Here is a 24,388-nt window from a genome sequence, read left to right on the forward strand (position 1 = left end):
ATATATGTAATATATAAATGTCCAACCCTAATCGCTTCAACTTTCCTTAAACTGTAACCTTAAATGAATTTACAACTTGTATATGTGTAACTCTAACCACTAGTATCTGTAAATTGACTTGTGTACTTACTACTACCATTTCTAGGTGAATTTAGAATGTATCTGTGTCGTATCTTTTATGTAATTAGTGTACTCTGAAGTCCTAATGTAATGTAGCTGGTTCTATTGTAAAGCGCTCTGACACCCTCGGGTAAAGTTTGAGCCATATAAAAAACGCATAAATAAATACATATTTTCTGCCTAATAGTATCCTCGCACCTTTTTCTCAAGTTTGTCAGTGAAGTGAGGTAAGTGTAGCAAGGGGGGCACACTTGAATGCACTGTAACTGATAGATGTCAGGGCGGAAGCGTAGAGGATTTTGACAGATATAAGAGTAGGCAAAAGGAATGACGTTGAGGAGGCGTGTATGTGAAATAGTGGAATCCGCATAAATGAGGAACGAGACAGATTTGGGGGTTTACTAAACGTTTTCTTCCCCATTGCCCACCCCTTCCCCCAACTCCTCCTACAGCCACGTGAAAGCAGTAAGTATTGACTTGCGTCCAATCAGGGGGCGTGGACGGCGGCCCAACAGGGACAAGATCCTTAGATGCGCCGTTTTTTTGCTTGACTGAGGGAAGGAGGAGGGGCTAGGGGTGGCGCACGGGCTGCTGGCTTGACTCGCCGGATAAGAGCAGCTCGCGGCTCCTCCTGGCATAATTAGACTCGGAGCGACGGCTTCTTACAGGACGCTGAGAGTGGCGCGCGGCGGCAGCTGCTGAGCAGGGCGCGAGACCTCAGCGCCGCCTAGAGGGCACCGACAACGGCGCGCGGGGGCCTTTTAACAGAGCACAGGGCTGCAGGACTGAAGCCATAACCTCGCAGCCGCTGGCGGCGGCGCCGGCCTCCTGTGCCCCATCAGAGCATCTCCCCATCTCCGGGATTCCCATCAGTCGGGGCCCCGCTCCTGAATGACGCGGTGAGGACATCGAGGCCTTGGAGGCAGCCCCTGCCGGCTGCGGAGCGCCGTCTCCCCTCCTTCACTGCCCTCCATGGCGGGTCGCGGCCCCCGTCGCTCGTGGCTCTCCGTGTTGCTTGGACTGGTGCTCGGTTTCCTGCTCGCCTCTCGCATGCTGCTCCCGCGGGGTTCGGGGCACCGGCGAAGACCAAGATCAGAGGCCGGGCGCTGCGGGCGACCCGTGGCTTGGGAGCACGAGAGGACTGAAGGGCCGGAGCCCGGGGGGCCCGAGCGCGGCCTGCGGGACAGCAGCTTCCTCTTTGTTGGAGTCATGACCGCCCAGAAGTACCTGAGGAACCGAGCGCTGGCGGCGCACAGGTAAGCGACCCCATGTTGTCTGCAGTGAGTGGCAGCTCGTCCACGGGTCGGTATAGTCAGGGGCTGCTTATGGGGTCGGTGTGCCTAACAACAGTAGTCCGTGGTTTCTGTGCAAGGCCGTTGCCCAGTTTTTAATGTCAGCCCTGGTTAGCTCCCTCTTTCAGAGAGTAAAGGCTCCTGGCCCCCTTTGTTCGCTCTTCCGCGCTGCCCTTGTGGTCGATTGTAAAAGCAGCGATACCGGAATGGGCACCAAGTTGCATACAGTGTTGGAGGTATAGGTCGGAGCATGACATCTTACAGTTTAGAGTCTATCGCATGATTGGCTAAACCAGATTATTGGCTGACACATACAGTGTTGGTAGTGCGGAGAGTAGGGTTCTGGCGTGTTTTCTGTAGTAGGGGAGGTTGCTGGTCCAAACGTGTGTAGTGCAGCAGGTCTGTGCAGCGGCGGAAGTAGGAGGTGTAGGCGGGATGTGTAGAGATGTACATTGGAGTGGACCAACAAGGTAGTGTTAGAGGCAACTGTGCTAGTTGTGGAGGTCTTTGGTCGGTAAATGCAGTGCCTGAAGCGGGGGGTTACGAGTATAGTGCGTATCCAGAATTAACATCGTGTGTTTGACTCGCCTTGGGTTACTTGCAGGCACGACTACTCGTGTTTGATTTTTGCGCTTGCATTAAGGAGGTGGTTATGCTTATGCATAGGGTACATGCCGGTGTGGTAATGGCAGCCTAGGGTTTAGAGATGGTGACTGCTGTATTATTAGGGGGTGTTTGTGTGTATGGAGTATTTTGATACGTCCCTTCTCTGGCATGCGATTTGGGTTTTGTGAGTGAACTGGTCCAATTTGAAAGCCCGAGTGACTCTGCAACACCCTTGCCGACCACTTCCACAACATCTAAAAAAAATTCGATCTTCAGCAACCAGCCAATCACCTGCTTTGGAGACACCGAACACAACCACCCTGATGAACTCCTCCCCTAGGGAGCTCCCACCGACCCATGCCCACATTGACTCTTTAACCTTGGAAGAGACTGGGTCGGCCACTAGCTCACCACCATTCTCAACGCCTCCATAATACAGCTACATTTCCCGGTGCTTAGAAACACAGGTTGAGGTTAGACCCTCCTCAAGACACCTTCAGCAGACCCCAGCGAGCTCCAGAGGTACATCCCTTCTCCTGTTTCCCGCCAAAGTCCTTGATATGGCTATTAACCTTCAACTTTCCGGTCATCTAGAGAGAGACAAACTACTGGACCCATCCCAGACGGGGTTCAGAGGCAACCACAGCACCAAGACAGCTCTGATCGACGCAACAGATGGCATCTGACCCCTACTTGACAGAGTATCAGCCAACCATATCCTCCTTGACCTTTCTGCAGTTTTCGACACAATCTACCACCATACACTAATCGATCGACTACGCCAGATTGGGATCTCATACGATGCACTCCAATGTATTGCACCCTTCCTCAAGGGACACACGCTCAGTCTGCCTCCTTCTCTTCACCTTGCAACCCAAGTGCAGAATCTGCAGCCTATCCCATGGCTCACCCCAAATCCAATCCTCTTCAACATCTACATGGCAGACATCTTCAGATCGCTCGGTAACAACATCATGTTCTACGATGACGATATACAGCTCATCCTCTCACTCTCAGCAGACCTCACCTCAACGAATACCAACTTCCGCAACTGTATGAAGATTGTTGCAGCGTGGATGAAAGGCAAGTGCCTGAAACTCAACACAGGCAAAACGGAAGTTCTGATCTTCGGCCGATACACCGCCCCCTAGAACGACTCTTGGTGACTGTTGGTGCTTGCTTCCCACACCCATGCCGGAAAACCATGCCCGCAGCCTCCGCATCATCCTGGACAGCGAATGCTCCATGAAACGTTGGGTCAACGCATTCTCCTCGGCCTGCTTCCACGCGATCCACAAAATATTCAGATGGCTCTCCCTCAGCACAAGCAAAACTTTGACACTGGCCCTCGTCACCAGCCGACTTACCTACGGCACAGCACATTATGTAGACATCACTACCAAACTCATGCAAAGACTCCAGATGATCCAGAACACGACAGCCAAACTGATCCTCAACCTGCAGAAGAGGACACGTCACACTTGCACCTAAATGACTTCCACTCCCTTTCCAGAAGAGATCCAATTTCAAGCTTCTAACCCACGCCCACAAAGCCCTCCACAACCAAGGACCAGCCTACATGAACCACCGCCTGCTCTTAACCAACCAGAAATCTCTGTTCCGCACACCATGTATTCGCCGCTGCTGCTCCGGAGTGTGCTCCTTCTCCCACCTTGCTGCCAAAGCCTGGAACACCCTTAACTTCCACACCCTCGCTGACCCACTTCAGGAAGGGGCTCAAGACCTGGCTCTTCAACTGATGCCTGAAGTACAGCATCTGGATACCCCCTGGGGTGATTAGTTGCACTATACAAATACTACTTGATTGATTACAACAAGCGTTTTAATTATACTTTGTTTAATCAAATTACACACTAGGATCCATGGTTATTAGAAAAAGTACTGACTTGTTCGATAGTCTTAACAAGTTCCTAATTGAATGACCTTTTATTTTAGGAGTATTTTTGTATTCCATGCATTTTATAACCATAAAATGTAACCAACCATTTCAGGTTTTTGCCATCCATGATGTTTCTCCTGCTCCTTTCCCTATTTTAACTGGAATAGTTGTGTATCATGGGTTAGTCTTTATACATGACTCCATAAAACAGTCTTTTATTTACTTGCCGTAGACCTGCTTAGTCAACGTAATGTAACTAGATGTGTTTTTGGACAAGCAATACATTGAGTACACAGATTGCTTTGTATGTTTGGCTCTGGGTCATCATTTTCACCAGTTATTGCTTACTCTGCCTTACTGCAGACATGGAACTGACCTTGTTTGTTTCAAATTAGTCTCAATACTTGTATCCATCATTTTTTTTGACCACTAACTAATTCATGCGTGATGTAAACGTATTTGATTTTGTTAATGATTGTCCTCTTCTGGCAGTTCATGTGCTACATCATCTTTTATTGTTAGTCCGTTAAACGTTATCACAACAGTAGTTAAAGTAATGACGCTTTAACGCCGTTAAGAGGATGGAGGCCTTGTGTCCTTCAGAGGCACGGTATCAGGGTTGTAATGGTTAAGTGTTCTAAGTGGGGTCTAGGCCTCATATTGTGTTTCTGGTAGGAGAGGCTTTTGCAGTTTTGCATCCAAGCTTAATTAGTGTATAGCAGGACGTATCTAGATATAATCTAATCTATAGTAGCGCTATGAAGCCGTTGAATGAGCCTGCGATTCAGAGAAGCCGCTGTGTGTGGTACGTGGAAAGGGAGAAGTGAGCGATGCATGTTGGTTAGTTCGAACCATTAATACGATCTGGACATGCCGCGTGGATGCTGGAATAAGAAGTTCAGTGTTCAGGTCCTTGCTGTACCAGCACTCGGTTTCCATGGAACGTGTGACAAGAGGTGGTTGTACTCCCAAGGAGAGATTAAAACAATAAGCGAGTCGTTTACTTCTCACATGTTAGTTCTACATTTACAGTACATTTCAGTTTAAGGGATTGGCAGGAGTACTTCTGGACATCTACGCATGTTGAAGACGCAAATGCAAGACCTATTGCATTTGCACACACACACATCCACACACACATCTTTGGCAATCGAGTATAAGGCCCATTCTCTGAATGTTCGAAGGAAGCTTGCGGTCCTAATATTTGTTTATTTATTTTTCATCCCTGAAGCGAGACATTTTTGGATTTTACTATTCTTCAGCTATTTGCATGTTTTACAGTGTAAGATTATCTTAATCGATCTTGTCTTTAAGGTTCCCGTGAAATGGCAGTGGTGATCATTCTTCCCCCAATAGCGCCGGAGTTCATACTGCCATATGACCTTGGTTCAAATGTCACGCCTTCCCGTCTGGAAAGGCGTTTCTTGAGTTTTCATGTACATTGTAGCAGTACATTCTGTGTTTCCCCAAAGTAGTTTTGTATGCGTGGGATTAAAGGATTGCATTGCAAGAATCCAGGTTTAATCCCAAACATAAATAAAGTGTTGACTGCGTATTTAAACTGATGCTTAAAATAGTGCTGAGAAACAATTGACCTTTGCCTTTTAGATCAGCGTTGCTATCCAACAGACCGTGGTAGTTCTGTCTAGTGTGGTTGTTAACCTATCGCAAGAAAATACATGATTCTTTTTTGGTCTGAAACTAATGAGGTGATGTTTGCACAAAATAAACCAATGATGCGGGGTACCAATACAGGGGACCTCAGTGAGCCACATTTCAGATGTGATATGTTTAGTACCGCACCACACTGGAGCTGCTGAAGGCGCGGCAAATGAATAGGAACCTTGCCTACGACTCTTGAAAGCTCTGTGCCTCCTGAGAACACAAACAGCATTTTTTTTTTGTTTCATTCAAAGTCACCTAGCTTGTAAAAGAAAGGCAAGTTAGACAGCACCGCATTCCTTTAAATGTAATTGTGGTTAAGATTGTGGTTTTACCAGTAATGCTGGTCTTTCTTGTAGCTCTCAAAAGGACTGTGTGGTGCAGTACAGGCATCTCTTTAATAAATTCCAGTTGTGTGGTGGCTAGAAGGCTGCAAAAGTAGCCTCATTCAGAGACACCATATTAACGAGTGCAGTCAGCACATTTTATTGCTGGAACTTTTTGATGGCTTGACATTGCAGCATTGTTTATCAGCCTGCTATTAATAAGTATCTGAAGAATAGAGAAGTTCCTGCAGATCCTAGACTTTCAAGTGAGAATCTGATAGAAATGGATGGCAGATTAATATATTGTCCCCGTGCTCGGGCAACTAGTGGCCAAAAGATCCACATTCTGTCCTGTTAGTCTACTGAAATGGAGTATTGAGCTGTGCATTTACGTACTATGAATGGACAATTGTCGGGCAGGTCTTTGCTGGACCATGTTCTAAATATTCTTGTGTGGACACGTTGCTAATAACACCCACCTACTCAGATTTAGTTTTTAACTTATTTTGTTAGTTTGTGCTTAATGTGAGCTATCCTGTGAGAAACTCGCTGCAACGACACATTTTATCTTGAAATTTTCATAGTACGTAATTAATAATTGTGGTTGTAACACAATGTTTGTTCAAAAAGCAGCTTAGGTTGTCCAGTGAGTTTTAACAAAACGAAAAATATTTTACGTAAATTAGAGAAACATATACATCGATTCAACAAACAAGAATTTACCTCTTTAAAGTAGAGCATTATTTTATAAAAATCTATGACTATTCCCATTTGGAAGTTTCGGCTTGGCAGGGTTATATTCCAGTTGTAATTCGCTGCTGGATGTTGGGTGCCGCTTCTCCCCCAGCACCCCGCTTAATCTATCTTTGGGGCCCCTGGCCCAGCAGGATCAGTGTAGGGCGAATGTGGGGGCTATAGTTCACGTTTACCTTACTAAGGGTACCCACAGCCAAAAGGCAATTGCTGACTTGGAACAAGCACTGTTCAAATTTAGCTGGCACTCGTGTGCAGAATGGATAGTGACTGTAGGATTAGCACGGAAGCACACATCTTGGATGCCGGCTGGAACATACCTGCGCATGACTGAAAATATGCAACCCTTGACAGACCTGATCACCAACTTCTGTCAACATTCGAAGCAATGGGTCTTAGAGCACAAAATGGAAGGTTTGTCACAGACTGCCCAATGGCAGGGATTCGGAAATTCAAGTCAGCAGTCAGTGCTAGACTACCTATTTCTCCTCCCACCCATTCCATAGGGTCACAGCTTTCACTTAAAGAGGAGGTTAAGGAAGTGACCACCATCCTTTAGTGGTAGAAATCAAAAACTGACTACGCTCCCCAGAAGTGCATTGTAGACCTCCAGGAACAACGTGGCATCAGATAAGGTAGACTAAGTCAGCCAAGGAAAATACTAGCATTGGAGAATGACCAATCCTCTAAATATGTAGGAACTACAGAATCTTTTGGTTATCTGGGCAAACATGGTAATAGATTAAAAAAAGTCCTTTTAGCAAACCCTTAGCAACGTCTGCACCACAAGCGTCCGGCCAGCTGATTGTACAATAGCGCACTCAAACAGAGGTGGGCTCTAAAATCATCGAAGGCACAGCATTTTGCAAGTGCCCGGAAATCCTTCTCCTACATTTACAGATATCTGGATGGAATACAAAAAAGCTGTTTGGGAGGCAAAGTGTGCAAGGAACAAGCAAGACCGAATTTAAACCATACAAGCCTGTAAATCAAACCAGCATTTTCAATGCAATAGGTCTCGCATTAAAGAGAGATTAAGCTATTGCAATGCAATTGCTTAAACTCTCGGAAATAAGAGACCTATTGCATTGCAAATATTTTTTTTACTCGCGGCTATAGATCACTTTCACATTCATGAAGGCCGCACCCCTTTCTTTACACAAGCCGCGCATAAAGAAAGGGGCGCTATTAAAAAAAAAAAAAAATAAGCGCAGCTGCTAAAAGTAGAACGCACTGCTAAAAATTAATTTAAAAAATGCTGCTGCCATAGTTAATGCAGACCGCCATTATAAACGTGGGAGGCGTGCTGCAAGGTAGTGTGTGGAATAGGAGATGAGCATTAAATAAAACGGTGCTCACCAACTTAAAGAGCACACCATATAGCAACAACAGTAAAAGGCCCAGTCGTTATGGGAGGTAACCGATGCAGACAAGGCGGTACCAAGGAGGGACTAACTCCTTATAAAGTCTCGGAAGCCAGTGTTTACAAAGCCAATAAAAAATATGGGCGGAGAGTGGACAGGGCTTCAAAGCCAAACTCCACTACTGCATGCGTCGCAGCAGCGCATGCCCTGCCCAGGCTCTACCTCAAAATAATGAAGCCCTGTGGGCCCTGATCAATCAGTTAGAGCAGAGGTTCCCAAACTGTGGTCCTCGGACCCCCAGGGGTCCGTGATACATACCCAATGGGTCTCCAGGCAGCAGTTTTAAAAGCACTGCAACGTTTCTTGCATAATCAGCAGTTGTCGGGCAAGAATAGAAGTGTAAAGGTAACTCAGGTGATTAATGTACCAGCTGGAGTGAAATGGGAGTTTTGTCCAGTGGCAGCTTTGACTCCTCTAAGACCGCGCAGATGGTTAATGTGCCTGCTGCAAAGCATTTGTACCATGCATTAAAAAAAAAAGCATTTTATGTGCATAACTTAGACACTGCTTTCGTCACAGAGATTAGTTTATCACTGTGCAGTTCATAAGTCACACTCGTTATCAAGCACAGTGAGCTGTGAGCTGCCATCAAAGAGCTGCATGCAAACTGCATGGTACAAGTTAGTAAGTTATGTTTTTTTCCAGCAGTATCCTGATGGTGCTAAAAAGGTTTGTTTGGGTAGAAATACATTCTTATTATTAAAGACAGTGCTAAGGACTGTTATGTTCTGAATCCGGAGTTTGTTCTTCTCCACACCAAGCACTCTTATAAAATGCTTACCAATTTAGAGGACATGTGCATCCTACACCTTGTAGTCCCCTTTGCCTTATGTAACCTTTTCTAAACCCTGTATGATTCATTGTCTCTGTATGTGTGATGTAAAGTGCTCTGACACACTAAACTGGCATGAGAGGTGCTATAAAACGAATTAAATACAGGTGACAAAGGGGCTATGGAGTGATGATAGGCACTGCTGGAGGGTGAAAGTGAGGGTATCATTGATGGTCTCAACAAAGATTGTTGTATCCTGGTGCACAGTAAGGCAATCATTTACTATACTTTAAAAGCTAATACAATTCAATACATAATGACAAATGTATTGTAACATGCATAATTTTTTCCAAAATTTTCTAGGGAGGAGAGCTCCCCAAAGCTCCCTTTTATAATGGTTAGGCTCGCTCGCTGCACTTCGTGTGAAATTTAAATCATACAAATTGCTTGGGGGTCCCCGACTTCCAGAAGTGACTTAATGGGGTCCTCAGGAGTCAAAAGTTTGGGAACCACAGAGTTAGATCACAGCCCCACCTGTGCTGCTGGCATTAATGTCTTGCAATATGAGCAAGCCAGGTTTTCTGCATCAGTATATGGAAGCAATGAATCCGTCCTGTTATGTATAAACAGCAAGATTGACACTCCAGCTCTTGCCTTCCTCCAGCTGCTATGGTGGCTCAAATAAAGTAAATACGGCGAGGGTGCTAACTTCAATCTACACGCATGACTAAGAATTATGGTGCAAATTGCTCTGCCGACTATTTAATTACTGCCTCCATAATTGCATACAAGAGAGTTGGCAAATAAGGTCCATCCTCTGCCCCAGACAGTTAAACTGATGCAAAGATCTTTCATGGCATCCTACTGCAGGAATTGGAAAACTGTGTGGAGAAATCAGGCCAGCTCTCAGGCATCTGAACAGGTTTTCGTCCTAACTAGAGCATGACAGACAATTTCGTTGAACGCCTAACTCCAACAATACCAACAGGACGAGGCCTATAAACAAGGGTTTGTTGTTGCCCCCAACATTCAATCTTTTTTCATTTCTGAGCTTAACTCTGGATGAGGCACACTCACATTCCCCAAAATTGGGACAACACCGCTGACGTCAATTCAATATGCTGACAAGATAGTCCGCATGAATTTGACTCCCATCGGCCTGCAAAACTTCCTTAACACACTGGCTCTTTACTGTGCAACAAACTGGCTGACAGCTATTTTAGACAAAACAAAAATAGTAATCTTCGGGAATGGCTGCAAAAAGAGCGCCTTTCAAAAGCTGCACAGTAAATTCCCCACACCAACTCTGGCAGCAATCAAAGCAAAACTTATTCCAATGCTGTCTTGCGTATCAGTAGCTTTCCCGAGAGTCTATTTCTGAACAACGCCCAGAGTATAGTCTTCTGCCTGCTAGTCCATCTCACACAGTACAAATCACCTGCACACATTTGTTTAGAATTTGGACTTCACGAGCAAGGTCTAGTACAGCGAAGTGCTGTCCCCCAGTACCTGGCATCCTTAAGCATGGGCCCTCTGAACTAACCCTGGGCAATGAACTCCGCTCCGCTAGCGGAGTTTGTGGAGATTTGTTAACTACATATTCCATTAGAAATGCGGAATCCAGGCAAAAACTCCATTCCTCCACGTAGCAGTCGGCTACTAAACTACACCCACAAATGCTTTGATAAAGCAACTTTACATGCTAAAAAGCATATAACCAATTCACAAAAGTGAACTTTAAAAATGAAAAATATCAGTTAATGAGAGAGGTGAAGATTTTGGGGTTCCACCCTAACCTAGTGGGAGGATCAAGTAGATGCCTTGAACACAAAGAACATATCATGCTGGACGATTCAGTGGTGGTCCCATCCTCTTAGGACTACCCCAAGCACCGTTATGGGTAAAAATACAATCCCAACCAAAGGCCCTGCAAAGCATTATGGGATGAGATTAGCAGTGGGCAGTGAATATTCTAGTATCCAATATCAAAATAATTCAACAAAGAGCTGCAGTTCAACTAGTCGTTACTAAGTGTCCCTAAAGTCAAATGCTTTTGCACTTGACTCGTGAGGGACACCTAGTAACGAGTGGAACTGCAGCGTCATGAAAGGGTTTCAATGCTTTTGCATTTGACTCGTGAGGGACACCTAGTAAAGACTAGTTGAATTTCAGCTCTTTGTAGAATTATTTTGATATTGGATACTTTAATATTCCCTGCCCACTGCTAATCTCATCCCATAATGCTTTGCAGGGCCTTTTGGTTGGGATTGTATTTTTGCCTTTAACTGTGTCTGGGGTGGTCCTAAGAAGATGGGACCATCGCCGAATCGTTCAGCAAGATGTGCTCTTAGTTTTCAAGGCATCTGCTTGGTTCTCTCCCTATATTAGGGAGGATTCCAAAATCATCACCTCTCTTACTGCTTGCTAACTTTTCATGTTCACTTTTGTGAAATGACTATATGCATTTTAGCATAAAAAGACAGAGATACTTGTTGTTTTACCAAAAGTATGTGATGTTTATGTTTTATTAATTGAGAGTCCGACGGAGCGAAGTTGCGGAATCGCAGAGTTTTTGTTCTTCTTCGTGGAATTCCGTGTAGTAGTACTCTACCAACTACGCCCGCCCTTACTCTGAACACACTAAAAGCACTAACCTGGAATGAGTTGTAGGATAACAGCCAAACATACTTTTGTGAAGAAGTGAGGCTTTAGAAACGCTGGCCGCGCAGCATCTGTTGGAAGCACACTTAACACATCATACCTTTTTTAAACTCGCAGTGAACACACAAATGAAGCTGTTATTCTGGACAGGCGTTAACACTTGGGGCTTTGTATCAAAACATACAAATTGCCATTGCCACAGATTTATCTTTTCAAAGGCTTTTGCAAACCTAAATTTCTAGTGCTAAGACTGTGTTTTACCAACAAAAGATGCAATACCCCAGTGGACTCCAGAACCAATTTATCTGGCGTGCAGGATGTGTCAGATGGGCCAGACTAATGTTTGTTGGTACATGTTGTGCATATGACACATTTTGCAAACTGCGCACAGAAAGCTTTTGCGCAACCTTTTTAATACTAACATAGTCTGAACATGCCATCTAGCCTTGCTGTTCTGCTTGCCAGGCTAGGGTCCCCAAGTAATAGCTTGCCAGGTAAAATATATTCTCACTGTGGAGCAACTATTGAAAGTGGTCGCACAAACACACTGAGAAAATATATTTCCTAAAGGCTTTCCCCGTTTCATCTACGTCTAGCCCAATGAAGGAGATTTACTGAAGACCTCTAGCGTTTAGCTTGTAACTAACTTTTAACAGGTTTTTTTTTTTTAACTGGCAAAAAGTGCCCCACTCTTCAGTTTTATCAGCTGGTCACTGGCGCTTTTAGGTAGCATTAAGGACAATTATTGAAGAGTCCGTGCACAAGCATTTCTTTACCTGTGTATGTTTGGATTAATTAGGTCTGTTACTGAAGAGACCTCGTTGTAGCATGTCATTGTGGTGTGTTTTTTTTGTTGTTGATTGTATTCTGGTAATACTTGTGCGCACTCGCCATTCTCATCTACGACACACCTTTTATCATGTAAAGATTTTAATTGCCTATATTCTGATTAATACAATGTTGTATTGGCAAACTCCAAAGAAACCAAATAGTTAACTTGTAACTTTTTTTGCTGTGATTCTGTTCTCTTTCTATATACAGTTGGAAGTCCAGTTGCTCCAGACTATTAACTTCTAGAAAGATGCACTTTAAATATATTTTCCTCTTCTAAAATCCATTGACCCTCTTGTTCTCAAGATTCTTGGGGTAATGGGGTCGGTGACTGGACAGTCAGTAATGGTGTGATTGAATCTTACCGCAACTAATACGTCAAATAGTGGGTCTATTTGCAAATGTGTTGCAGACGTTGGAGGGCAAATTTCGTTTATATTTTTTTACACAAATTTTCTGTGTTCTGCACAACTTTTATTTTTTTGAAATTTTTTTGTAGTGTGGATGTTGAGTGAAATCAAGTGACTGCCGTTTGGAAGAGCTGTTTTGATATTTTTGAATGGACTACTTGCTTGTCTTGTTGTTAAAGTCTGAGATCTATATTCCATCGAGCTTGTTTGTTTATTTTTTTTGTTCTTTAATTTTAGAACCTGGGCAAGCACAATTCCTGGGAAGGTTGAGTTCTTCTCCAGCGAGGGTTCAGACACCTCCATACCAATACCGATAATACCACTTCCTGGTGTAGATGATGCCTACCCACCCCAGAAGAAATCCTTCATGATGCTTAAATACATGCATGACCACTATCTGGACAAGTACGAATGGTTTATGAGAGCCGATGATGACGTGTACATTAAAGGTGACCGACTTGAGAGTTTCTTGAGGAGTTTAAATAGCAGTGAACCCTTGTTCCTTGGCCAAACAGGGTTGGGCACAACTGAAGAAATGGGCAAGCTGGCATTGGAACCGGGTGAGAATTTCTGCATGGGAGGCCCTGGAGTAATTATGAGCCGTGAGGTGCTGAGAAGGATGGTGCCACACATCGGTGAATGCTTACGAGAAATGTTCACCACCCATGAGGACGTGGAGATCGGAAGATGTGTGCGGAGGTTCGCAGGAGTGCAGTGCGTCTGGTCTTATGAGGTGAGCAATGTGGAGATTGTTTTTTACTATCAGTTGCACAGCACACATGAATGAGGAGCAGAAAGGAACTATTATGAGGCCCCCAATGTAAACTGTGTAATGTGGATGACTTAGCGGACATCTGCATAGGTAACTTACTTTTTTGAACGTTGCTATGTTAATAATATAAGCTCTAAATGTAAATTTGCAGGCATCTGTACTGTACTCAAAATGACTGCTGAATTTTATTCTGAAGATTCATACGTTAATGATCAATGAGGACTTCTGGCCTATTTCCCAGTGCATTTTATCATGATAGACACTACATAGTTTCTAGGTTGGTTTATACTCTTCGATTTCAGGTTATTTGCATATTAATCTTTGTTTTTTCACTTCCTGCGGTCACCACAGGCACTATTCTTGTTTTTCCCATGCTAAACTTACTTCAAAGTCTGCCTACATGACACGCGGATTATAGAACCAGGTCTCCTTCGAAATATGCTTGTGTTCTTGTCTCTGTCAAACCTCTCCACTTGATAAACCTGGACACATTGAAGTCCTTGCACCAGTCTTCATTGGCTTCCTGTTGCTTCCTATGCTTCTTGACAGCTGTCGTATGCATTCTGTTCAAAGGGAGGGGCAAGTTTGGCTGGATCAGGTTAAGTTCCGATAGTTGCCGCCTATGCTATTCCTGCCTTAGTTTGTGAGGCAAGACGTGCTATACTTTTTCAGCTTTTTATAGTGAAGAGGAAAAAAACGTTTTAATAAAAAAAAGTGTATATGAATATATATTCCACACATAGCAGGATGCAGCGTGCAACAAATCCACAAGCCTACTTGATCATGTTAGAGTTATATTTTCACCTGACAAAAAGACGCGTTTCGAACACGTCCGTGGTCTTGATCACCTGACCCCATCCCGGGTCATACCCCATTTAAATATTGTCATAGTGATAAAACATACCTCATGACACAGTGATAGACATAGAAAAAATCTATGTAGAATAATTGTGTGGATAACAAAAAATAATGTGCATTTAGTAGGCTACATTTTGTTAAATGTTGCGCTTCACCTCTCATAACAGTGTGATGTTGGAGCTTGTTCGATTTGCTCAGTTGCCCTTGAGCATATGTGCATAATGTGTTCTTTAACGCTGTGTGTGGGGTCAAGGGTGAGGTGATTATATGCAGCACACTTGTGACGGGCGCATGCGGGTTAGGGTATAGTAGCGAATTCCATGGCTTCTTGTAATGTGTTACATACTACAGTGTGAGGCAGTGATAGTATGGAACCGATTGGCCAACTACCCAATTGATCTAGTACTAGGGTCGATATTCCAACAGTTCTACTAATGGTTATAGTATCTAAAAGTACGGAGGATAGCAGTCGTCCATCCACTCCTGGTCGCATAACCTTATTGTGGGTGAGCGAATCCAATGTGAACCACTTGCGTAGTCAACCTGTAATGGAAATGTAAACAACAGCTGTTAATACATTATAGAATCATTTGTCTGCCATCTAAGTACAGGATGTATCAAAACATGTTGCCACACAAAATATATATATCCATAACTTTTGCATGTATTCACCACTTGAGTTCTGTTGTTGAAAGCAGTTATCAAACATCAAATACATCCACATAATTTCAATCTTGTGCTGATAGTGACATATGTTGAGTCTAAAATTCGGAGACAAAGGAAGGGTTTTGAGGGGATGGGGGTAGAGGGGATAGGGGGTAGTGGGAATGCATCTCCTTACCTAAGTTTAACCCTCCTGGGAACTTTCTACCGGCTTGTAACATGAAGCGTTATTCCAGTCTGCGAAGGGCTCCTACTCTGTTCCCACCTCTTGGGTTCAGGTTCACAGAATCTAGGCCAAAATATTTAGCCTTGGTCCAATCCCCATTATGCTTGTCAGTGAAGTGCCTGGCTGTATTATAGCTGTGGTCTTTGTTGGTTATTGCTCTCCGGTGTTCTAAAATCAGTTTCTTCACTGGGAATGTCGTAGAGTCAAAATGACAAGGGCATACTATGGCATAAACGACAAAGTTTGTGTCAGTCATCCGTACTTACTGAAGTCCTGTGGATACATGAAATAGTAATCGTCCCAGAATAAAATATTAGCTAACGTTTTCAATCCCACACACCGTGACCCCCACTGGGCCACTTTCTGTTGGACCTTTCGGCCACACCAGTACCACTGTTTTTCATAAAACAGTTGAATTATGCAGCAGGGTATGGTTAAATTAGAAGGTAGATTTGAATAAATTACGCTTCAAGAAAAGGCAAATTTATTTTGTTTGTTATGATGGATAATGCGGCAAATCCACAATTATTTAGGGAAAAGACATGGCAGCAGAATTGCTTCATTGAAATGCCCCAGGTTAATAGCTATTGGGTTTCAATAAACTTGCAGAATATATTTCTCGTTAGTCATGGAATGGTCTTGATGAGGACCTGGGAGCCGTTCCCACGTTAGGCGGCTGTAATGACTCACGTCATGTGCATTGGGATGATATTTCTGCGTTCCACTTTACAGCCTTGTCACCAAAGAGCTAATCCATTGGGCTGATTAAGAATTGTGGATTTACTTTTTACGGTAGGACGTCTAGTTAAGTTGGGCAATAGAAGATGACCTCTTTTTGTGGAACTTGTTAGTTTAAGTCAAACACACATGCATACGAGCCTTTGGTTATAAAACCAGTCGACACATTTCTGACAATGTCTGCATCCCTTTAGGGACGCACAGGGGATCTTAATAAGGCGCCTCCTTTCCTTCCATTATAGAACTGCAATATGTTTCTGGCAAGAGATGACATTTACGTGTTTGATGGTGTAACACAATATATATAGACTTCAAACTTGCAGAAAGAATTCTGGTGCCTTATACTACTAGACCACGCTGGATTAGAATGGATGACTGGTTTAATTGATCAAGGGAAGACCTGCGTTGGCAGTTTGGGCTGGACTGTTCCCATGAGGAACAGGGTCCAGACTGATTTGGATATGACTGGGTCTGGACTGGGGTAGCCAAGTGAGCTAAAGAACTATGATGGATTCAAAAGCAGAACTAATAGTGGCTGGGGGTGAGTGTCTGAAGGGTTTCAGTGCTTCGTCCATCATCCCCTTGTGTTTGCTTGGTTTAATTGATTTGTCACCAGCACTATAGGTTCTGTGTTATGCATGATGAGGGATTTGGCGTTGTTCTTCAACTTAAAGATGTTGTTGTTAAAAAGAGATTTGCTTTCCTTTGCTTCACGTTTTAGTTGCCTATATTTCTTGGCTTTAAATTTCTCTGATAATTCATCTCTTTCGCACATTTCTGTGCATATCTTTTTTTTTTTCTCCAGTTCACTAATTTCTCTGATTACTGCCGGTAACCCTACTAAAATTCAAAAGGAAATCGCAGATTAGCCCAAAAATTCCCGTAATTGGAAGTACTTTGGATTTCAAACAATAAGAGATCTAAGACCAATGTCTTTTTTTTTTTTTTTTTTTTTCCACCACTTCCTTTTTTAGGTCGCAGCCTGCGTTGCAGCACATGTGCTGCTGCAGGCAAGAGTTCTTGTAAACCAGGGGCATGAAACCACGCCCCTTCTGCCATTGGCCGGCCTCGCGAAATGGAGGCCTGCCATTGGACAATGCCCCTGTTTTGATGATTTGTCCGCTATACTCCCTCCTTTTCAGGATTCCGTGACCTGACTTCTGGTGTCGCAAGCCGATTTCCAGAAACGTTGCTATGGCAACCAGGAGGTAGGTCTCGGAGTCCTGGAGGGGAGGGATTCAGTAGCTGTTCCCCCCCCCCCCCTTTTTTTTTTTTTTTTATTTGTGCGTGTGTTTGTCTGTCATTGTTACCTCGTCTTTTCAGCAGCACACGCAGCTTGGGGCAGACTATCGAGCCTTTTTTTTAATCTTATGGCAAAACGTAACCATTTCCCAGCACATCAAGGCACACTGGTGGGGGGGGGACAGACCCACATGCCAATTCAAATTGGCCTCGGCAGGGAAAATGTTCTTCGGAGCAGTGAGAGCAATAATGCCGGGCCTGTGCACCAAATAGCTTTTAATTTGGGGATTAAGCAAATCGGGCTATTACGGAAGCGTGGTGGGAGAGGGGGGTGGAGGCAGCGCTTCGGTGCAACGACGTGAGGTGGTGGGTTTAATTTGCTTGTTCTAGGTTCACAGCGTCGTGTCACTGGTCCATTAGACATAGAAGGGGGACAATTTTATTCGTAAGCCTCCGGCCTGGTACTGGGGTGGAGTGGTGACGTTGCTCTGCACAGCCGTTGAATGTGTGACGCCCAACAGAGGCAGGCGCCTGGCTGGAGCTCCCAGTTCCTCTGTTCTCTGTGTACAGCCTAGTTGTGTCAGTCCGGCGGCGTGCCCGGGAATGCCAGGCTCTTGCTTTGCGGGATGTATTAGAACACACTGGCCTCGCCGAGATGGATGCTGTTGGAGTCTGGCAGGAAGCGGCTCTAAAGCAGGCCGAAGTAGCGGCCCAGCGGCTGCGGGAGCTGCTGGGCCTCGGGTTACTTCACAGAGAGCTAGGGCTTGACCTGGGACTGGAACCTGCATACTTCCTTTCCTGGGCGCTTCTGCTGGTGACAGCGCTGCTGCTCAGTCTGATATTCTTTGTTGCGGCCTGCGCAAGCAGGAGGAAGAGCCGGGCCAGCCCGACTGAAGATGTCAGCGGCGTCAGCAAAGTTTCAGCGGGGTCCAAGAGCACTAAGAGCGAGGAGTCCAGGAAGAAGAGCAAGAGAAAGGGCCCCGAGAAGAGTAAGGTGAGGGTCTAAGACAAAGTAGCTTTGGTACACTTATTTAATGGAGCCTCCTTTTCAGGAGTATTCAGCATTTTTTTTGATTCAGATATGGCTAGTTTTGATTGTAAAATGTATGCTTGTAGTGCAGTATATTTCAATGGGACTTTGAAAGGAAGAGCCAGTTAAACGTCGCAGGGCCCTAATTGCAAGTGAAAATGGGAGATGTATCTCTGCAGTAGTACTCTTGCTTTGGAGGTGATGATATACGAGGGCAGTTTGGTCCTGCCTTATTGGTATAATGGGTCTCGGGTAGTTTGGGGCTACCTTATCGGTGTGATTGATCTAGTAAAGTAGTCCTAAGCGTTTGAAAGTGTTAAAAGCTGATTTTGGGGGGTGAGTGCCAAGGCATAAAAGTAAGTGGCTTTTTTTTTTTCAATCAAAGCAAATGGAATTTGTTCTCCAGTTTATTCATTTGCTTACAAAGATCCACCATTGGACAGTTATTTTGGGTGACAGTGAACATATTTGACCTCTCATGGGACAAGGCCAGTGTTCAGTAAATCTCTGCATGTTAGCGAGTGGTACGGCTGCTTTCAGGGGAGGAGGTTCATAGTGGAATTCTAAACAGTCCACAGAAATCCAATCCGACCGGTGTCAGGATGCGTGCCCTCTTTAAATACGCACCAGGTCATAGGTGTTTGAAAATATAGCTGTACCCATCCCTAAACAACCCCCCCCTCGTCCCTCCTTTATTATGCCCTAGTTGTGATGCGCACATGTTTGATTCAGAAATTAGGTATGGGCTAGTTAGCGAGCATGTGAAGGATTCCTGCGGTTTACCCTTGTGAGTGTGGCAGATGGGGTTCTTCCACTTTTAGGCCTTCACCAGTTCGTCTTCCTTTAGGATTCCATACCAAGATAGGTAGCATTGATGTAGTCCCCAGCAGTGTGCAGTCAACAGTATAGTATTTCAGCATCTGTGGTCCTGTCAGGATTCGTTTCTGTTTTTAATGAAACATATTTTGGGGTATTTTTACTATTCAATTTGAGGTACCGTCGTTCTACTTAAATTTAGGTGAACGAGCCAACAAAGTAGCACAGAACCGAATCATCGCCTACCTTGGCTTTAAGAGCATAGGCCGTTGTGTCAGCTAAAGCATTTCAATAACCAGAGATCCCCATGCTCCGGTCAAAAGTGAAAGCGGACTGTGCTTGTTTTTATTGAAATTCTTTAGCTGACACGACCAAATTAGGGTGGTAGAAACTGTATGTAGCACTGAGTCTTTAAAAAAATAAACCGGCATGTTTTTATTTTAATATGGAGTCAGAATTGATACTGGTGGATGTCTGTATATTGTGATGTATCTGTGAAGCAAGTGGGTGGGTGAGATTAAAAGAGCTCCCGAGAACAGCAGGTATGTGGAAAGGCTATGCTGTTATCATACTTTATGCAATGTTTTTAACACCCCTTTAGCCCCCTTCCTTGCCCTCCCGTCACCCGTGGACTTCTGCTGGCACAAATAAACAAAACCGTCACCCGCGTGCAAATGAACAATCATTAAAAATGCAATAGGTCTCGCCTTTCATTAAGTTAAAGCCATTTGCTTTGCCATACAATACCATTAGCAAAGCAAATGGCTTTAACTTAATCAAAGGCGAGACCTATTGCATTTTCAATGCTTGTCAATAGAAGGCTTTACGGTGCAAGGGCAGCAGCATGCCGCTATTATTTTTACTAGTAAATTGGTCCTAACCTACCCTGTTTATTTTCTCCAGTTACAAACACGCTTTTATTCCTTGCCCCCCCTTCATGCGCCCCCGGGTAACTCCTCACATTGACCCTCATTTACCCTTTGCCATATGTAAATGGTTTGTATATGTGGCTTAATGTTTATCCTAGAAGGGATTAGCAGTAAACTGGTACTGTCTAGTTGCCTGATGATAGGGACTGTTTGGAATCAGCAATTTGAAGGATTTTCTTTTTATTTACTGGTGTCACCAGACAATACAATAAAGGAGGACTGGGGTATGCGGTTTTTCATAAAAAAATGTTTTAGTTCATTTATTGTGTTAGTATAGACTAGAGACTTGTTTAGCCATTATGGGAGCAATTTGCAGAAAAGAGAGGACACATAGGCGTGAAAATAGAAGCAGGGGGGTGCTGCAGTCTGTCTCGAACTATCACCCCAGTGTGTTTTATTCAGTTTACTTAGAGCTAGTCTCCAACATCTACCTTCCATTTTTAAAATAACATTTCTAGTCCTATAGTTTAGGTCGACCGCACCATTCTCCTCCTGTGACCAAGTTAATGAGCAGTCTTTTGGAAATTTGCTGTTGCTCGCTTTTATTCCCCATATGATTTATAATCCCCTTGGTTCCACCTGTATGCATAAGCATCTGATTGGAGAACACCTTGTGTCCGTTCTAGTTCTTTAACCTATTCCCTTTAATGATTGACAGAGTTCCTGACACATCTAAGCTTGGCGTTTCACCTTTTTAGGTGCGCAGCTTTAACTCCAGTGCAGCGCGCTAGATTTAACTACTTCCCTCCACTAAGCAGTTATAAAACTTTTAAGCAGCTTAATGCGCAAATTGTATGGTACTGGGTTAAAGTATAAAAATGCTTGGAACTTCAACATGCACTTGCAGAATTAAAAATCTGCTTTTAATGATGATATATTGTTCCTCTTATGCAGGTTGACTGCTGTTTGGAATGGACACATTTTTTTTTTTTTGGTCTTGTAACTAAGCTAATGCAGTGACGCACTGTCGAGATTAGGTATTTCTAGAGTATTTAAAGTGATTCGGCTCAGAATGCGGCTTCAACCAACTGCTGAAGTCTTGGGGAAGTCAGACAAGGTAGTCTTTGTGAAGAAACCACGGCGCTTGCGTTAGCACTGGCGTGTAATGCGTGTTTATCTTGTTACTTCTGATATGCAGAAATGGTACTGTGACTGTCCTAGATGAGAAAAAAATATATTTTTCAAGGTCTCTTTTTGAATGGCCTGCCTAGTGAATATCAGCCTGTCTCAAAACACAACCAGACATTATCTGAGTAACTCTGGCATCCTTGGCGGGGCTGCTTGATTGCGTGCACTTCTTTCCTCTCCTTTTCAAATAGATGGCCGATTTAACAAACTATGTTTATTCTGTCCATCTCCGCTTAAGAGGTCAACCCCATCATATCATCTTTATCCTCTATCACCTGAACTCCCTGACACCATTAACTGAAGCCATTCACTAAAATGCTAATACTCATCTAATCAAGGAGAAAATGCTCTGACTAGTTACAGGTTGGGAAATATTGCATACTTGTTTGTGTAAGTTGTGAATCTTCCCACCTGCACCTTGTTATCACAAAATATTTTTGCCACAGCAGAATCTTTCCAGTACATTAGAGCAGTTTTACACATCCTTTGGGAATTGGTTAACTGATTTTATAGGTTAAGGATGGTGTGGATATGTGTGAAATAATCTTGGTTACCAGCAGCCCACATTTAGATTGTGGGCACATGTGTAATCTAATGCTCTCTGGTTGTCGCCTTGAATTGTCTGTCTTCATTCCTGGCTGGATTTGCTTCCTAGATAAAGCGTGGTTCAGCCGAAGTACAGAGCCATTCATCCATGAAACTGCACCAGAAACACATCCAGAAGCCCTGCTAAAGATTTACTTCCTCCGTTCAGAGGCCATTGTCTATCAAGTTTTTTTTATTTATTAAAACATTGCCAGGCATGGTGGAAAGAAATGTACATGCTTATCCAGACATCACCTGAATTTCCTGAACTGTCCAGCTACCATCGTTAATTATTCACTCCCCTGCTGCATTCTTGATGTACTTTTTCAGAGTGTGGGACAGCTTATATTTCCCTGAATGTTTTCATCGGTCATGCATTGGATCACACTGTACTTCAGATGCGGTGACAAAGCAAAGATTTTTCAGTTTGAAACTAGTTTCTACCTAGATTAAGGACTAGTGTTGAGACCTATCCACACTCTATGCACCTAAAAATGCTATCTTACACCGTTCAGGAATTTGCAGTTCCAGCTCTCCCTTGCCTTGCACATTCCATTGCTCCTCTTCTTCCAGTGGTACCCCAGTCCTCATTATATAAAATAATGTAACTCCATTTACTCGCTGCCCTTTCCACTCTCCCTTCAGACTGCTTTTACGATTAACCCCAAACTTTTCATTCTTTGGCTGTCTAAGTGGGGAGATTTCTCTTAAAACAGGCCTCACTAGCAAACAAGGGTGAGAGTTGCTTGACAATCACTTCTGAGTACTGTCTAATGAGAAAGCAACTTTAATTGATATTTGAACTTTTGTAGTGGGTAATTCATCTCAGTGTTAGTGAAGGATTTATAATTTGTCCGAGCTATATTTTAATTGGCTCTAACCAATGCTGAGGTTTACCTCACCAGGAGCATTCTTGTTTAAAAAAACAATTTGGATAATAAGCCAGAAATGTAATGGTTTGTTTGTGTAATTTGAACATGTTTTACCGAGGTACAGGCTGTGGTTAAAGCCGAACTGTGGTGTCATTCATGTGTTTGCTTTCTGCTAGGCCTGAAGTAACGTAATTTATATTCCCATTAACAATTGTTAAAGCAGCAGTGTTTGAGGTTTTGATTTCTGTTTCATAAAATCTTTTGCATATCCGTAGTGACGGCTCAACTTCAGCATACCATCAACGTACAACCGTTCTACAAGAATTATAGTATTAATGTTCCTATTTCTATGGCCTATTTTCTACTTCAATCCAAAGGAAATTACAAACAATCCTATTTGTAGAATAAAAAAAGCTATACAGGGGCATACACATAATATAAACCCTAGATCAATACCCACAAGTTCACCACTTAAACATCTGATCAGCTATCTCTGAATCCTAGCCACTTATCTTTAGAACTTGATCCTTCCGTTTCATGTTTCTGGGACAAGTGTATGGCTAAGGAGACTCCAGATCTAGTAGTTTGGGCAAGCCACCAAATTCAGTCTCCACAAAATACCTATTTTGGTCTTAGTCCAGCTACTTCTTAGCAGGTCGTACATGGTTCATCGTAAAACCTGTACTGTAAAGGAGCATCAATATGCATGATGCCATGTTCCCTTGTAGCACACCTAACAAGTGCCATGAATTAAACAAGACCTACTTTCCATTTCTTGATTACATATAATCCCCCACCTATGTAGGTATTTGAATTGCACCGGTTTGGGGTCGACCCACTACTTTCTTCATGGGCCTCCTTTTAGAATCTCTTTTGTTTTGTCAGTGTCTAAAGACTCAAGATTTTCTGAGTGCTTCCAGTCTCTGTGAAGAACTACCCTGAAAAGCAGATACTATATCAAATGTTTCTGTATATCAAGGCAAAACTGAACCTGTATTGACAATGTTTGCATTCATGTATAATGCTTGGCCCATACCCAGCCTTTCTCCTACGATATCCAAGTAACCAACAAAGAGAATGGTAGGATTCAGTGTTGCTTGAAGAAAAGCTAGTACATCAGGTGCTGTTCTATCCGCATTCTTTATTCTGTGAGTGTGTGTGTGTGTGTGTGTGTGTGTGTGTCATACATGGATACCTTTTGTGTACTAAAGTATTGAATGTGCTCTTCTGTAACAAAACTGGTTCTCATGTAAAGCACTCTGACACCCGATGTCTCGGGTCTAGTTTGCGGTATATAAAACTCATCCCCTGGGATATTCCCTAGCCCCTTCCAGGTCCATCCAAGGTTTTGGCTGGTGGGCGAAGAGCTAGAGACCACTTTTACTGCTCTTAGCTCCTCTCTAGCTAGGGTCACCAATTTGATCCATTTCTTTCTGTTGGGGGACTGGAAAATGGGCAGGAAGAGCAGCCCAATTCCTATTGCCCTGCACCGAACCAATTGAAAAATTAAACCAACTGAGAATTACATTTAGAGATGGGGAATTGACTAAGAGTATTTCTAGTGCAGATTGTTCCTAAGCCTTCCCTTTCAGTCCTCCCTTTGTGACACAATATCACAGTCCTTCTTTGGGAGGGTGAGTGCTGGAACTGAAAAGAGCAGGCCACAGAAGTGACCAAGTGAAGGGAATGTAGTGTTAGTGTGATTTTTTTCATTTGATCCTAGTTTTGGTCTATTCTCATCTGTTGCAATAGGCTCATCTGCATATATTTGG

At 43.6% G+C, this 24,388-nt stretch overlaps 1 protein-coding gene across 2 annotated transcripts in view; it reads left to right on the plus strand.

Annotated features, from left to right (window-relative positions):
• The first annotated feature begins 668 nt into the window (after positions 1 to 668).
• LOC147664086 (chondroitin sulfate synthase 1) overlaps positions 669 to 24,388 on the plus strand; it is a 51,154-nt gene continuing 27,434 nt past the window's right edge. Inside the window, exons 1-2 of one of the 2 annotated variants that reach the window (XM_086949996.1) lie at positions 669 to 1,376; positions 12,995 to 13,490. In XM_086949996.1, coding sequence (XP_086806122.1) covers positions 1,093 to 1,376; positions 12,995 to 13,490 — 780 coding nt within the window. In that variant the 5' untranslated portion in view covers positions 669 to 1,092. Of the gene's footprint in view, positions 1,377 to 3,679; positions 3,812 to 12,994; positions 13,491 to 24,388 lie in introns of those variants that run through there. The other variant, XM_086949997.1, reaches the window with a different exon arrangement.

Source organism: Lissotriton vulgaris, unplaced genomic scaffold, assembly GCF_964263255.1.
Source record: "Lissotriton vulgaris unplaced genomic scaffold, aLisVul1.2 SCAFFOLD_1098, whole genome shotgun sequence".
Classification (NCBI taxonomy): Eukaryota; Metazoa; Chordata; class Amphibia; order Caudata; family Salamandridae; genus Lissotriton; species Lissotriton vulgaris.